The sequence below is a fragment of the Telmatherina bonti genome (assembly GCF_933228915.1).
Source record: "Telmatherina bonti genome assembly, chromosome: 16".
Lineage (NCBI taxonomy): Eukaryota > Metazoa > Chordata > Actinopteri > Atheriniformes > Telmatherinidae > Telmatherina > Telmatherina bonti.
The window spans coordinates 22,885,055-22,901,191 of NC_136614.1; the positions used below are offsets into that span (position 1 = coordinate 22,885,055).

At 39.6% G+C, this 16,137-nt stretch overlaps 1 protein-coding gene across 1 annotated transcript in view; it reads left to right on the plus strand.

Annotated features, from left to right (window-relative positions):
* The window catches only part of xkr6b (XK, Kell blood group complex subunit-related family, member 6b), a gene marked incomplete at both ends in the record, with an annotated part of 72,199 nt that extends 56,596 nt beyond the window's left edge, over positions 1-15,603 (plus strand). The window contains 2 exons of the mRNA XM_079255648.1: positions 13,820-14,016; positions 14,633-15,603. Coding sequence (XP_079111774.1) covers positions 13,820-14,016; positions 14,633-15,603 — 1,168 coding nt within the window. The remainder of the gene's footprint in view (positions 1-13,819; positions 14,017-14,632) is intronic.
* Between the last annotated feature and the right edge of the window lie 534 nt (positions 15,604-16,137).

Here is a 16,137-nt window from a genome sequence, read left to right on the forward strand (position 1 = left end):
GCTTTCGCATTCTCCCAGGGGTATGTTCCCTAAAGAGGAAGATTAATATATCAGCGGATGACTTGATCATAGTTAAACATACACGCAGTGGGGTGTGTGTCTACGTGTGGGTTTGTGAGTGAGAGCATGTGCACACTTCTGAGGAGCCGCCTCTTTTATTTGCATGTCTGGAGTGAACATCTATCATCATCATCAAGACGCCGCAAAACAGAGAGGCAAGGCAGACACCGCCGCTGCCTCCGCTGCTCTCAGGAGAGACACTCAACACACTTTCAAACCTTTCATTGCAGCTATATCAAATGCTTCCTAAATGCCTGCACCTAGAGGGGGTAGGAGGATGGGAGGGGGTTTCACACACACAGGCTCAAGTGCAAGCAGACATGCTTTTTTTTTTTCCCACATCAGCTGTAGTATTTTCCCATCATGCAGCATGTCACCTAATGCTCCCCTCATAGTTGTATTAACACACATTACAAACCTTGTTCAGCATAAAAAAAATGAATAAAAAAATCAAACTTTAGTTTTAATATTGATACAGAAAAATCAAAATCCCTCAACTGAACCTCCCTTTTCTTTAGTCTACAGCATTATGTGTGTGTATGTGTGTGTGTGTGTGTGTGTGTGTGTGTGTGTGTGTGTGTGTGTGTGTGTGTGTTTTCATCCTAATGGTTTGAGTGGCTCAATCCATGTTTTGGAGCCAGAGGGGATTACAGAGAAGGACTAAACAGTAGAAGGGGGGGAGAAGCAAATGGTACAGTCTGATGGATAGGGGAGGGAGAGACAGTGCGTGTGAGCAGAATAGTAAAAAGAGCCCCCAAGACGAAGAGGGGGTGCACAAGGGAGGAGTACGGTGGGGTGGAGGCACAGAGCCAGAAAATTGCATTGCGTGCTCGGTGATTAGTTTACCTCCTGGGTCTCATTCTGTCTCACTCACCACCTCTCACTCTCGTCTCACTGGCCAGGTTCTTCCCCACCTCTAGTAGCTCTTCCTTGTGTCTTTGTTGTGCCACTTTTGCTGGCTCTCTTCTCTTTCCTCTTCCTCTGTCACTACATCATTCTGTCACTTCTCTCTATTCTCTCCTCCTCTTGCCTGCTCTCTTCCACTTTCTTGGCGGTTATCTCCACAGCCTCTCCTCTCTATCTCTGTCTCAGCCCTCCCTCCCTCTTTCTCCCTCCTCCTTCTTGTGTGCTGACTTGGCTCTCGCCTCCATTCTTGTGTTATCTTCAGGGCTTGAAAAATGCAAAATGCCACCTAACCTGCAAGCAAACCATCAAACCTTGAAAAATAGAATTGTGCTGCGGGATGGTTATGTGTTTCTTTGGGTTGGGACAGCGGTAGTATGAAAAAGAAAGGAGTCTCAGACATCAAGGGAGATTTACAAAGAGAACTTTCATTCAGGCGACAAGTCAGGGAAACATTTTAAGACCATAAGCCAGCCTTGCTAATTACAGTCTTAAAAGCAGTAAACATGAGCTTCAAGTGTTTCACACACCACAAGAGAAGTGCTGACTCTGAGTGAAAGCCAGCCTCCACATGGCGCTTTTTGGATGGGACTCTTTGAAAGGCAAGTGGGTCAAGTCTTTTCCTCTTAATCCGTACATAATCTTGCCCTTCCTCTGTTGGAAGAAAAAAAAGTCAAAACAGTGAAGGAGGGGTGGAGAGACTTAGGAGGAAAGACAAGAAAGGGAAGAGAAAAAGAGGATTTCACTTTCGGCTGTGAGGGTTGTTTCTCAAAAAAAAAAAAAAAAAAAGTAGAAGATCACAGAGTAACAAATTGCTATTGTAAAACAAAAGAGGAAGAAAAACCCTTCAGTTATGATGAACAGAAACTGACAGCAGTCTGGTTTATGTCCCTTGGGTAAATATTGAACTTAGCAAAATGTACCTGAAACTTGCAGTAAATTTAATAAAGCAATGAATTATTGGGCGTGGGTTCAAATTGTCTTTCTGTGTAGTTTGGATGTTCTTCCCATGTATATGTAAGTTCTCTCCAGATCTGGCTTCCTCCCATTTACCAAAGACACACGTTTGGTTAACTGGATGTTCTAAATCAGTGGTGGACAACTCCTGCAGTGTGTTATAGTAGGGAAACTCCTAACACTTGCAGGACTGTGGCCCCCGGGGACCAGAGTTGCCCCCCTTTACTCTAAATGTTCGTTAGGATTGAATGTAAGTAGATGTTTGTCACTTTGTTTTGGCTCTTCGATGGATTGGTGGCCGATCTAGGGTGTATCCTGCCTCCCACTTGCTAATTGTTGTGATAAGGCTCTAGCTCCCTGCAACCGTCAATTCGTTTTAGCAGTTTTTTTTTCTCTCTCTCTCTCTTTAAGCGGTATTGATGCCCTTTTGAGGTGATCGATATCCTGCTTTTAAAGGAGGGCCAACCAGTCCTTTCTTTTTGGAGCTGATGCTGAATCCAAACATAATTATCATACACATATGCATTTAAAGGAAGAAAAGGATTTTAAATTAGAATGAATGTGTGACTCTCATCCATCTGAAGATCTTCCTTTGGCCTTGTGTGTTCCTCTTCCTTGTAAATCGTTCATTTGTTCTCCTTCTCGACAAAACATTATTACTTTTTATAACCTTTGCTCTAATTTCTATCTCTGTGCTTTTACAATTTACACAGTGTTACATAATGGCAGCTCAATGAGTTGGGGTACCGGAGGACAGTTGCTAATCATGACAAATGACTGCTGTTCAAAGAGGAAAAGACAAAGTGTACAGGCAAAAGGAAAGCTAATATGCATGGTGGGTGCCAGTGTTTGCTTTCTGCAGACACAGTTGGAAGAGGATGTTCATCCCTCATTTATAAAATGTTAAAGATTAGTTTACCTCCACATCTGGATCTTTGTATTGTTTGACATTTTGGGACAACTGCTTATTTATATTCTTTCAGTGAGTGAGATGAAGAGATTTGCATCCAGGAGAGCATGTTATTCAAAATTGGATTGTTTTTGACGAAGTTTGTAGTGACACTGCAATTATTCTAACCAATGTTTCCTAACCTATCACTGGGGCTCAACACACCCACTTGAGTTATATGTTATGTTCAACCAACTCAGTTGTCTAGCCAAAAAATATCTCAACATGTTCATTTTATTTGTTGTTCAGCAGCCTGGTCACTAAAGAGCCAAAAAAAAAAAAAAAAAAAAAAAAAAGGACACAAAAAAACATTGCAATTACAATTTCTCCTTCAGGACACGCAGCTTGACACCACTCACCACAGTGTGACAAGGTCCTGACAATTAGTCCTACCCATTTCTCTGCATGGCACGCACTGGGCCAATTTTTTTTCAACTGAGAAACCATCATTTTATGTCATGATGCCAGAACAATTGCTCAACTCTATGATGTGCACGCATTCAAATGTCTAAACCTAAGAATTAGCCGTGCAATTAAAAGGTGACACCAGCATAGAGCAGCTTGCAGACATTTTTTTTTCTCCCCATTAAGCTTTTTTATGGGAACGGTTCCTCATCTGAGTTGAAGTTGTAAGAACAGAAGATGTGATTTGCTGTGTAAATTATAAAACCTTCTGAGGCCATTTTTTAGTGTTATAAATGGATACACAATAGAAACCTATTTACCTGATTTTATCTGACTTTTTTGCTCTTGTTTTTCTACATCCACATCATCAACAGAGTACAGATGCCTTTTAATGTTTGCCCAACAAACTTGACTCGTATAAAAACATAGCATTGTAGCCATGACAGCCAACAAAGCTTTAAATGCGGATGCTCACACACACTTCAAAACCAGCGGTAGTCCTGTCACAGTTAGCGCATCAAGCAGACAACACTCCAGCTGCCAGAACTCAGCCAGATTTGCTTCTTTGTTTGGCTTCCACACCACTAGTTGTTATTTTTTTTCCCATTTACATTGTTCAGGTCTGTTTTGTTTTTTACGTGTCAACACTGTGATGATTAGCTTGTCATTCCATGCTATGTTACAGTCTTGACCAAAGATGGTCAGGGGCAAATTTCCAAACTTTAGGATGATAATTCTGCAGGGACTGCTGCTATGACCCATGACTCCTATCCATGACAACAGTGGCTATTAATTCACTGGTGGAGGAAGGACAGACAGTTATTTGATGCTGGTGATCTTTTATCTGAGATACACAGGAATCATATAGTGTGTGTACTGGGCTTTACACCACTTAATAGAATGGACTGACTGACTGCCAGAATTTATGCACTTTTAATGGTCATAATCATAATACATGTCTACCATAGGAAAACATAAAGTTATTTTAACATAATAAATCTTTGGGGGAACTAGTGTCATAATTTGCATATAAAACCTTGAATAACAGCGGAAAATATGCTTTGTGAGGTCACTGTCAGCTTTGGTTGTCATATTCATTTTCATATTTGAGCGCTTGTGAACATCTGCATCAGATATGAGGAAATTCCTTCTATACTTATTGCTGGTACGAAGAGTATTTTAATGACCTGGCCTGATATTGTAGCTTGCATAAATTTAAGAAAAAAAAATCAGTTTAACTGTGTTAACAACCTCTTAATCTTTAATGTGGTGCATGCAGAATCATGAAACTACATCTTACCCAGTAACAGCTTCCAGTAATGATTTTGTTTGTTTTATCAAGTTTCATTGACACTGGCTATTTTCTTTGCAACTAAACTAAGTCAGTTGTTTTGTCCCACTAAACCAAACACTAATCCATGTGATTTTACACCTTTCAATGCTGAATCCAACTAAGTAAATTCAGTTCTGACAACCTGAAATTCCGAGAGAAAAAAAAGACTATCTACCAAACACACGATATGAAATGTTGTGAATGTTATAATTGCTAATGTAATTTTTAGTTAAGACATCAGAACTGGTTAGTCATTACAAATTCAAAGATCTGACAAGGCGCAAAAGGGTTTGACACAGAACCTCTCATTTCAGCCTGCCGCTCCCAATCGTTTTCAGCTTGCATCATGTCAGCCCGCTCTCTATTCAACACTCCAGCGGGCTTCAGTGTAGCTTTCGCCCAAAGGCAACGGTCACAGATCGTTGTGTGTTTGTTTGGGAATATAGCTGCAGGACTTGGTATTAAACTGAGCCTTCCTTTCATCCAGGGCTATTCACAGCCATAAGGAGGATAAAGATGTATCTAATGTAGATCTGTGGGTTGCTGTTAAAGATGAAGCTCACTGAGCCACATTGAGCTATGAAGTGGTTCTGAGAGGCCTAAAGACAAATCCCTGAATTGTTAACATTTTTAAAACATTTGTCATTTCTCCCAATTGAAGCTATGCTGAGATCAGAAAATGCTTGCGACAACCGCATTGCACAAATTAGCAACTGATGAATAAGACAGCACTTATGCCAGTGTTAAGTTCCAGCCAAAGCAATGATGCTTTCACTTACTAGAAAGAGTAAAAATGCCCATTTGTGATGCTGTTTCCTAAAGTTTCCTTAAGCTAAATTCTGAATTCTTGCCAGCTTTACTTTAGCTTCTCACACATACACTGGGAGCACAAATGGTGGCATTTTTCCTGCATGGATGACTAAAAATGCATTTAAACCTCTATTGTTTGGACACACTTTCTCATTAAATACAATGGGAAAATGTGTCCAAACTTTTGACTGGTAGTGTATATCAGTCTCAACAGGACTTTTGGCTCCAAACATATATATTACATACTTTAAGTGTGTACTGTATGTGTCTGCATGTCCAGTGTGTATGTACATCCTGTGGTGGAAATTACACACAGCATAGTTTTAATGTGTTACTCCTTCATTAAAGTTCTTATATGTTGTACAAAATAAACTCTGCATTGTTTAAAGTAGCTCAGAAAGCTTGCTTTAGTAGAATCATGCATAGAAACGGAGTGTTCTGTTCAAGACCTGTTTCAGCTCTCACTGTTATCATTCTTCAGTTAGAAGTTGTTTTGTTTCGTGCAGGTTTTGAGTATGCCTAAAAAGAACTCTGTAACACTCTTGAGAGGGGCAGAGCTCTCGAGACCTCTCGCTTGCAACATCTGTACATTGTCAACAGTTGATTCCTAGAGTTATTTTTCATCAGATAAATTCCGTGGCACATACTTAAAGAGGCTGCACATGAATTTGAAAGACCATTAATTGTATTAATGAACTAGAAGTGCTAGTCTCTCCCTTCATCTTGGTGTTGAAGACACAGGTCACATCCATCCATTCAACCATATCATAGATGCATGTAGTGCAGGAAAGCAGATTAATAATAATAAGTCGGTTCTGACTCTATAGTCGGCGACGGCCCCTTAAAACCCAGAACCTTGTTTATTTTTCCTAACTAATTAAAAAATGTACATTTGTCGATTTTTTTTTTTTATCTGAAAATATTCCAGATTTTGAACAAGTGCAAAAGAAAGTTTTGCATTTGAGCCGAGGAGTGGCTCTGTTCCCTGAGTTGGCTGCTGGTTTCTTGGGACTTGGGGCCCTCACCTGCCTCTGACTCTTGAAGGGGGCAGTGTTGCATTTGCATGATCCCCTAGCATAATTCATCCCTAGTAAACACACGCTTATGCACATAGAAGCACGGACGCACATCCATATCCCTATACATACATACACATGCCTAGTTACACACCTACACCCTTACACAAGGACATACACATCCACACCCCTGTACATATACCGGTTGCAGCTCTGTTTGTGGTTATTCATGGTTTCTCCTTGTACGATGTGTATTGTGCTTTCTTTGAAGCTTTAAGTACGTGATGATTCTCTGAAGGAGTAAAAGATGTTTAGTTTACCTGTAGAGATGGTGTGACAGTTGCTGTGGCTTGTTTTTTTTACTTTTTGTTTAGTTTTTCCTTTTCCTGATCTTGTTTTTTTTTATCTTCTTTCGCTCTCGCTTTCGCTTTTATCTTCTTTTTGCCATCATTTCTCTCTTTTCTTCGATGTTCTTTCTCATCCTCTCCCTCCATTTTCTCTTTCCATCCAGTGTGGTCCAGCAGTTATAAGCTGAAATAAGAGATTTATAATATAAATAACAAAATAAAGAATAAAGCTTAAGATTTAAGGGGAGCTTCATATCCATGGGATCCACTTGGAAGAGTAAATGTGTTCAGCACAACATGGCAGCCAGCAGCCAGACCATCATTCTGCTGTCAGGATGCTGGACAGGACTAGTTTAAAATACTAAAAAAAAAAAAGTTTTCTAACGTTACATGTGTGATGAACAGTGCTATTGATTTCATTTAACAGGCCAAGAGGAGATCATACCTGCTGGAACTGCTCTCCTCCTCCCAAACACACCCTGCAACACTCCCCCTCTGAAAAAGCAGCATTGAAAAAGAAGACAAATTACCGCCCACACATACATAAATGTAATTCTTTCCTGGAGGGAAAGTGTGGTTAAAAAAAAATAAATAAATAAAAAAAAAAAGGCAAGTAGAAGTGAAGCGGGAGGAAAAAAAAGAGAGAAAAATGTAAATATCCCAATAAAGAAGGTTTAAAGCTCTTTGAGAGTCGATGTGCGGCCCCTCGGAGTGACTCAGGGTGTGACTCATTGCAGCTGGCACTGCCTCCACCTTACACACATAAACACACACTCTCGCACACACTTTTTGATAAACCCTCCGGCCTTGTGTGTGTTATATGCCACCCATGTTTGGTGTTTCAACAGATTCCACCTGTTACAGATAATGCATGAGTTCTGCTTCATGCTGCAGTCATACTGCATGGGATTTTCCTATGAATCAGCTCATGACACCATATGAACGTGGACTGGGCGGCTCAGCCTTCCCACGAGCATGACTTAGAAGACAGATGCTGTTGAACTTGGCAATGTGGTGTGTGTGCATGTCTGATCTGTCTAACCACCTACTCAAGGGATTAGTGTAAGAGCAGTTGGATGACTCATTGGTCAATGACTTTGGAGGGAGAAACAACATGGCCAAGTTGTCCACATGGTGTGTGTTTGTCATTCCACCTGTCTCCCTCTGCAGCTTGTATTCCTTTCTCAAGATGGCTACGTGTGAAAACATTATTACAGTTACATATCTGTCTGTGGGCTGGAGGTTGTGGGAGGTTGCCTGCTACAGACACGGCTGGGCTTGGAACATGACCCCGGCACTGCGTTGAGCTGTTAGGCCATGCATATGCTGCCTAACGAGCCATGAGTGATTACTATGATCTTGCCACAAATAATTCATGAAGAGCCCTGTAGAGGAGGTATGGAGCTAAAAGGGAAGGGGAAGAGAAAACCATCAAGACCACAGTCTAAGTGTGTGTGTGTGTGTGTGTGTGTGTGTGTGTGTGTATGTGCATGTACGTGTGCTTCAGAAAGAGATCCATCTGACAGATGTGTCTGGAATAGAAAGGAAATCCTCCATTACCTCCAGTCCTGACAAGTATGTTTGAGCATTCATGTGTGTATCTGCACTTGTCTGTGTGTACAGGCTTGTTTTTTTTATGCTATTTGTGTTACTACATCAGAAATGGCACAGTGGGAGTGTTAACAGTGTGCATCACAATCACAGGATGTGTGTGAGATTCTTGTAAGAAAATAGCTGCGGTGTTGGAGACGTGATGAAGTGAGCTCAGATTTTTCTGACAGCCCTGAAAACCCAAGTGTTTAACTGTACACTTTTTTTTCCCTTTCTTTTTTATTTTTTATTTTTGGTAAAACTAAGGAAATATTAACAAAATGTATCATCAGAAGAAATAGACAGATCTGAGTAAATAAAACCTTCCATTTACCTATTTTCCATTGAAGACTATAAATTCTGGACAATATGAAGTGTGAATAACTACCTTATGGTAATTTGAAATAACAGGCTGCAAGTTGGTGAGTCAATGTCCGATTACGTGTTCATAACATGTTTTTATCACGAAAGACCATTACACTGGAGGCACCACTCATTCCACCTGCAACAAATAAAGTGCAGTACTGTACTTCATTCAAATTCATGGCTTTGTGAAAAGTTGTTTAGTTTACTTTTAATTTTAAAAATGTGTAAAGAAAAAAAAAATGTAAGGACTTATTGGTTGCTGAAATAAATGGAGATACGCTGTCATATATGTCATATATGTCATATATATATATATATATATATATATATATATATATATATATATATATATATATATATATATATATATACATATAAATGTGTATATATGGCTGAACGGTGGTGGTCACTGTGGACAATAGTGATATATATATATATATATATATATATATATATATATATATATATATATATATATATATATATATATATATATATATATATATACATTTATATATATACATGCTCATTTGATCTTACTGTTATAAATTTGGACTTGTTGCAGCAATTACAAATGAAATCAGTATAATTAATCATTTTCTAGTTAACTTTATTCAAATTTTTTTTGATTATTGTGCTCTCAAGACAACGGGATCAAAAATAAATCATTGTAAAAATGGCAGTTCTCAGCTTCTGCACACTACCACTGTTTTATTGGAGCATATGCTTGTGATGGCATAAATAAAATGAAACCATCCATTGTTCTTTTTAACTTTAGAGATGAAATCTTAAGTTCTGAATCTTTGTATTTGTGAAAAGCCACTATTAGTGTATACTGCTTCCTAGCTAATGTTTTCTACTAAGGTGAAGGCATGTTTCCTGTGATGGAGTCTGACGTTGCAGAATGAGTGAATAATGCATGGCCTGCAAGCGTACAGAAAGATCCTATCACAAGTTTGGCATTTTTGTTATCCTAGTAATTAATGTTTTTCACCAACATAAAAGAGCTGATATATCTGTAGTGAGGAGATATTTTACAGAGGTTATAATTCTAGAAAAAAGTGTAACAATTTTCTATGAGGACTTACCTTAATCAACAAGTTAACTTAATCAATGCAAGACAGCAATATTCACAAGAAAAACACCTTTGACAGATTTTTTTTGCACCCTTTCAACCTGTTGTTCAGCTATGGCAACATGATGGAGAGTTTGTCGCACCTCAATACTCACAGGAGAGATATTTTTGGAATTTATGAACATTTGTGATTAAAAAAAAAAAAAAAAAACAAACAAATTCCATAACAAATCACCAACACCAAGCCTGACCAAAGTGCTAAACAGTTAGAAAAATAAAAATAAACACAGACCAGAAATTAAAAACAAGTTGGTAAAAAAATATGCAATAACATTTCAAAATAAAAATGCACACAAAAGAATGAAGCTCTGCTGGGTCTGCTTAGCTGGTATAAATAAGTGGGGACATACGAGTTGTCTTTTTAGCAATGTTACAACACAATCACTGCGTGTGAACACAGTGACAACCACCGTTCAGCCATTTCAAAGAGTGCACTTCTGCTTTGGCTTTTCCATTCAGATCCAATTGGTGTGTCCATCTATTAAGTACAGTCTATTAATATACTGTACCCTGAGCATTTTTTATTACTCAAACTGAGGGCACATTAGCATGCTACCATTTGCTTGAAGCTGAAAGGACTTATATGTCTTTCATGACAGGTTCTCAGTACAGCAATAATGGCTGTAGAATCCTGTTTATTGTAGCTGAGGCAGCTGCAGAAGCTATGAGGATTACATTTTGGAGGCCCTTCAGACCAGTGAGACATATCTATGGAATATGGACTAATGGAAACTGGAGAATGGAGACCAATGTGTAGGCCTCTGTGGCATGTCATTAGTGAGGGAGTGGGGTTGACTTATTCCATCTGACATTTACCAGTTTGACTGAAAATGTCATGGAATGCCAGCTTTTACCTCTGGATATAACAATGTCTCCTCACGCCCAGAGCTGTTGATCCCTAAAAACCTTTTCCCAGTTGCCCTCCTCCACCCCCCTCCCTCTCTGCTTCCTTCTCTACTGTCCCAAAAAAGACTGTCATCTATCTGTTTCTCACACTCGGACCTTTCTCTGCTGATTTGCTCTTGCATTAGCAGCCATGACTTAGTGGGACAAGAATTCAGTGTGAACATAAAGGAGAAAAGCATTTTCTTTCATGACTTGTTGAAAGTTTTAAACAGCATTTTTAATCATGGTTACCCTGCATTTGTTCACTTTAATTTTTTTTTTCTTGCTCAACATGCACCCAATAGCTTTTGTTCCACTGTTTGATGTCCTCTGCCTATTTTCCAGCTTCTTCGGAGCTTGCTTTGCATTCAAGCTAAACTGAATGAAAGGCTGGATCACGCAGGAGAACATTTTCTACAGTCAGTACGAGAAAAAAAAAGAGGGTGGTAGGTGGGAATGGGGGTTTAAGCATTGATGTTTCCTCTTTCTTCAGTTACGGCACATCTGTACATGTGTTTTTGGAACCATCTATTCAATGAGTCAGCCAAAAAATCAATTTGTTTAAGATCAGAGGAAATGTGTCAAATTAAAAAATAATGTTTTTATATGTTGCAGGATAATTAATTTTTAAATCCAGTTAATGTAAAAGCCATTAACTATTTCTTTTGAACGAGTAATGAAGAATAGGACCGTGTAAGAGCTAATGTTATCAAATTCAAATTAAAGTCTAATATGTTAATCAGAGTTGGATGCAAACCAGGAACAGGTTAATGCTCAAATCCCAGTCAAAACAATAAACCAAAGCAATCAAGTCCTACTCCACAATTCATTCTTTACAGAGCACTGTTCTCAACCTCATTTCCAATTAAACACTAATCACCTACCCAATAACCAATGCAAGAGCTAATCATGTTGGAAACCACTCATAAGCTTTTCCAGGTTTTTGTTTGCTATGCTGCAGGGGAATTTGTGTCTCACATTTATGAAACTGAATTTAGATTCTTGGCCTCACATTCTGTATTGAGGAGAGCTACTGTCTAGTCTATTTCTGTCCTCACTACTCCACTGTCCTCGGTTGACTGCCTTCACATCAAATGCTGGATTTATTTGGCTACTCTGCCAGCTCAAGCAGATAGACCCCACAGCTACCAACCAATATGCAATAGTTGAAGTTACTCTTAAGATAAATATAAATCCATACTGGTTAGACTCTTTTTCTCCACGTTTGATGAGTAGTTTCAAGCACGTGGAGCTTTGAGGTTCTTGTCCAAAGCTACAATCTACTGACTCTCCTTTGCTTCGGTGCATACCTGGTGACTCCAACTGTTGTTTGGATAATGATCTTAATTAGCTATTGGTCAACACTGAACACATTACAGTCTTGCTTAGCTGTACACAATAAGCCATTGTGACTTATCTTTTCAAAAAGAAAAAGAGTGCTACAGCTTTAATTACAACAGTGTGCAATTCAATTAGTTGCTCTGGCTGTATCTCCCGACTTCACGACCTGGTTTGTAAATCTCCCAAAGTTGTAAAAGTACATGTTACACCAGCTGACATTTATCCATTTGCTACTCATCTTCAGACATGTTTACAAAAATGTAATCCGCAAACTGTGGAGAGGGACTGGGTTTTTGATGAAGAACTAAATTGTATAGTTTACTATTAGTTTCTTTGCCCTTTTTTGTATTGTTTGAAGCAAGGGAAGGATGCAAATATATATACCACAGTCAACAAACACTTGCTTGGTATACCAAAGTTGATTAGTCATCATAATACTTCACATTCACAGCTAAATTAAGTCAAACAACTGAAGAAAAATGATAGAAATGTCAGCGTTTTCCATCTTTTCCTCATTGATGCTGCCCATTTTATATACTTTGCTTTATTAGCATCAGCAGTTTTGATCAAGGTAATAAATTTAAGTTATAACATTGAGTTCTCTGCATTTTAAAGAACATCTTTTGACTTTAGTTATTGCTAAGCTAAATATTACATCACTCGAGGCATTTTCCAATTTTAAGCAAAATAAAAGTGGTGAGTTCAGTCAGTTTAATGAGGCAGTTTGTTGGAGGATAATGTTATTTTTGGAAAAGTGTACAATTTATGAATGCATGCAAATACAGTGGGTTCAAATCAACCTTTTTAACATGTAATATTCAGGTACTTTGCTGATCTTTTTATTTTCTCATGAATATTGGTTAGCTGATCTACTCCTTTGTATTTCCAATTGTGTTATTGCATTTGCTTTTCTTTTCTTATTTCTAATGGTTTGTGATAACAGTTAACTTGTATTCCTGCATCAACTGTAATTAGGATCAGAGTCACACACTCTAATGGTTCAGTTTAATGGAACCCAGTTTTAAACCACTAATAATTCAAGCGGCTATGATCTCTGTGTATTTAAATTGAGACTAAGAATGCCCTCTAGTGTTGTGGAAACTTAAACAAGTGCAGGTGGAAAGTGGCTCAAACTGTCCATGTCCTCAGGTTAAAAAATATTCCTCTCTTTTAAAGTAACAGAAATAAGAATTAAAATACACACTATAGAACTTTGACAGATTTTCCCAGCAATACATCCCTTATCAACACCTTATTGGGCATTCATCTTACATCCTATCTGTGCTAAAAGCTCCCGCCAGTCAGTAAACGACTCTTATCTTAAGCTTGCTCTGTCTATTTCTTCCTTTCTTTTCCCGTTGTCCCGTGTTTTTTTGCTGAATCAGTTATGATGCACGTTCAAAACAGCCTTTATGTTTATATCTGCTTGCTAGCAAATAATGTGAAGTGTAAAGGGAAACATCGATGCAGTCCCACATTTAGTCACAGAAGAAAAAGGTGTATAATTGTCTTTCTCAGCATTGGGGCGCTGCTGGAAAATGAGTTCTCCAGAAATGCACATTATAAATGTCACTGTACCATCGAACAAGCCCAGAACTTTGAGTTTTGATACCATTACATGTCATGTCTGTAGTAATTCTAAACAGGATAAAAAAGAAAAGAAGAAAGAAAAACACAAAAGATGTTTGAAGTGTTAAATTCGGTACCTCTCTTTCTCTGTAGGTACATTCGGACCATGTACCTCGGCATTCAAAGTCACCGACAGAAGGAGAACCAGCGGCGTTTTTACTGGGCCATGATGTACGAGTATGCTGATGTCAACATGCTGCGACTGCTGGAGACCTTCTTAGAAAGTGCCCCTCAGTTGGTGCTGCAGCTCTGCATCATGATCCAGAGCAACAAGGCTGAGTGGCTGCAGTGTAAGGGTCTTCTCTTCAAAACATCTCTTTGTTTTTGTTCAGTCCACATACTTCTGAGCTACTTTTGTCATTATCCAGCTTGGATCATTCGTCACTTCTGTTATTGAAACCACTTTTACAACTCCAGTTTCCTGACGTAATATAGTTCCCAGAGGAAAGCAATTCAATCATAACAAGTGATACCCTTCGTGGTCAGGGTGTCTGTAGAAATGCCATCAATACATTCGCTCTATGTTGCTGCTCTGCAGATAATCCTCTATCATTTTTCAGTCAGTAGGCTACACTTCTGACATATCTGCTGTCTCTACTATTATGGATGCCTTAAAGAAACTGAATTGGAACCCTAACTGGAGACTGTGTTGACTGGATGATGTGTGATGATCTCTAATGACTTTCAAAAATGTGATGAATTGCTTTGACTGCAATAAAGTGTTGTGTTTACTGTGATAGAGCAGCGAGCTTAAGAACTAACCATAATTCTTTGGGTTAGACTTTATATTTAAGGAGGAAAATGAATCTTTTCAGATGTTTATAGAATCATCCATCAGTATGTATCAGTATGTTTTATTCTTCTATCCTCTGCTTTAATTGCTCCTGTCTTTGTCTATATTCCCAGGTCTTTCTGCCATGTCCTCCCTCCTGTCCCTGGCCTGGGTGCTAGCTTCTTACCACAAGCTCCTTCGGGATTCACGTGATGACAAGAAGAGCATGAGTTACCGAGGTGCTCTGGTGCATCTCTTCTGGCGCCTTTTTACCATCTCTTCGCGGGTGCTCTCTTTTGCCCTTTTTGCCTCTGTTTTCCACATCTACTTTGGCATTTTTGTGGTGCTCCATTGGTGTGCGATGGCTTTCTGGGTCATCCATGGTGGCACGGACTTCTGCATGTCCAAATGGGAGGAAGTACTCTTCAACATGGTGGTGGGCGTGGTCTACGTTTTCTGTTGGTTTAACGTACGTGAGGGCCGGACGCGGTACAGAATGGTGGCCTATTACACAGTTGTACTGTTAGAAAATGCCATCCTCACCTCACTTTGGTATGCATACCGCGACCCAGCCACCACTGACGCCTATGCCTCTTTTGCACTCTGTGGCGTCTTCCTGTGCTTTGCCTCTGGTGTGGCCTGCATGATTCTCTATTATGGGGTTCTACACCCCATGGGCCCCCGACTGAGGGTGCTTGCCAGCTCCTGCTGCGCTGAGCTGCTGTGGGGCCTTCCATTACCACCTGAAGCTGAGCCTATGGCTCCCACACCAGGACCCCGTGGTTCCCAGGCCACTCCTACACGGGGTCTGGCAGGGGAACACATGGAGTCAGATGAAACAGCCACAGACACTTGCCTTCCGGTTTTCCAAGTAAGGTCTACAGAGCCTGTGGATGCAGCCGGTAGGCCCATCCAACCTGAGGGCCCGCTTATCAAGATAGACATGCCCAGAAAACGTTACCCAGCCTGGGATGCACACTTTGTGGATCGACGCCTGCGCAGGACCATAAACGTGTTGCAGTACATTAGCCCTAATGCAGTGGGCATCAGGTATAGGGACGGTCCACTTCTGTATGAACTCTTGCAGTACGAATCCTCCCTCTAAAGGCCTCTCCCACAGTTCTGTCATGCCTTTTACACAGTGATGCACATGCATTTAATTTCTTTAATTTCTTCCTCCTTCTCCTTCCTTCAGATATTAGCTCTTTCCATTCAGCATTGGGTTCTATTCTTCTGTCCTCTTAGTTAGCTAAGAGGAGTGTTTTGCCAACTGAAAAGCTATGAGGACACTCTAAACACACAGTTAGGATTTATTTTTGGAGAAAACATAGTCAAGAGAGAAAATGAGTAACCTACAGTATATTCTTTGATACATACAGACATCTCTTATAAATCTCTCTACACTGATAGAGGAGGCTTCTGTATGAGTATGTAGATAACATATGAATGTTTCATTATGAAATGTGCTAATGCATTATACTCTATTGATGATTCAACCTGTGAATATTTGTGAAGGGCATATTGTATGTCCCTGTGACATGGGACTGGCGCAAAGCCTGATGGGAATGATGGAGGAGAGTCTCATAGGAGGCAGGTCTTTGCACAACCCAACATTTACTGCCATTCTGTATGTAAATCC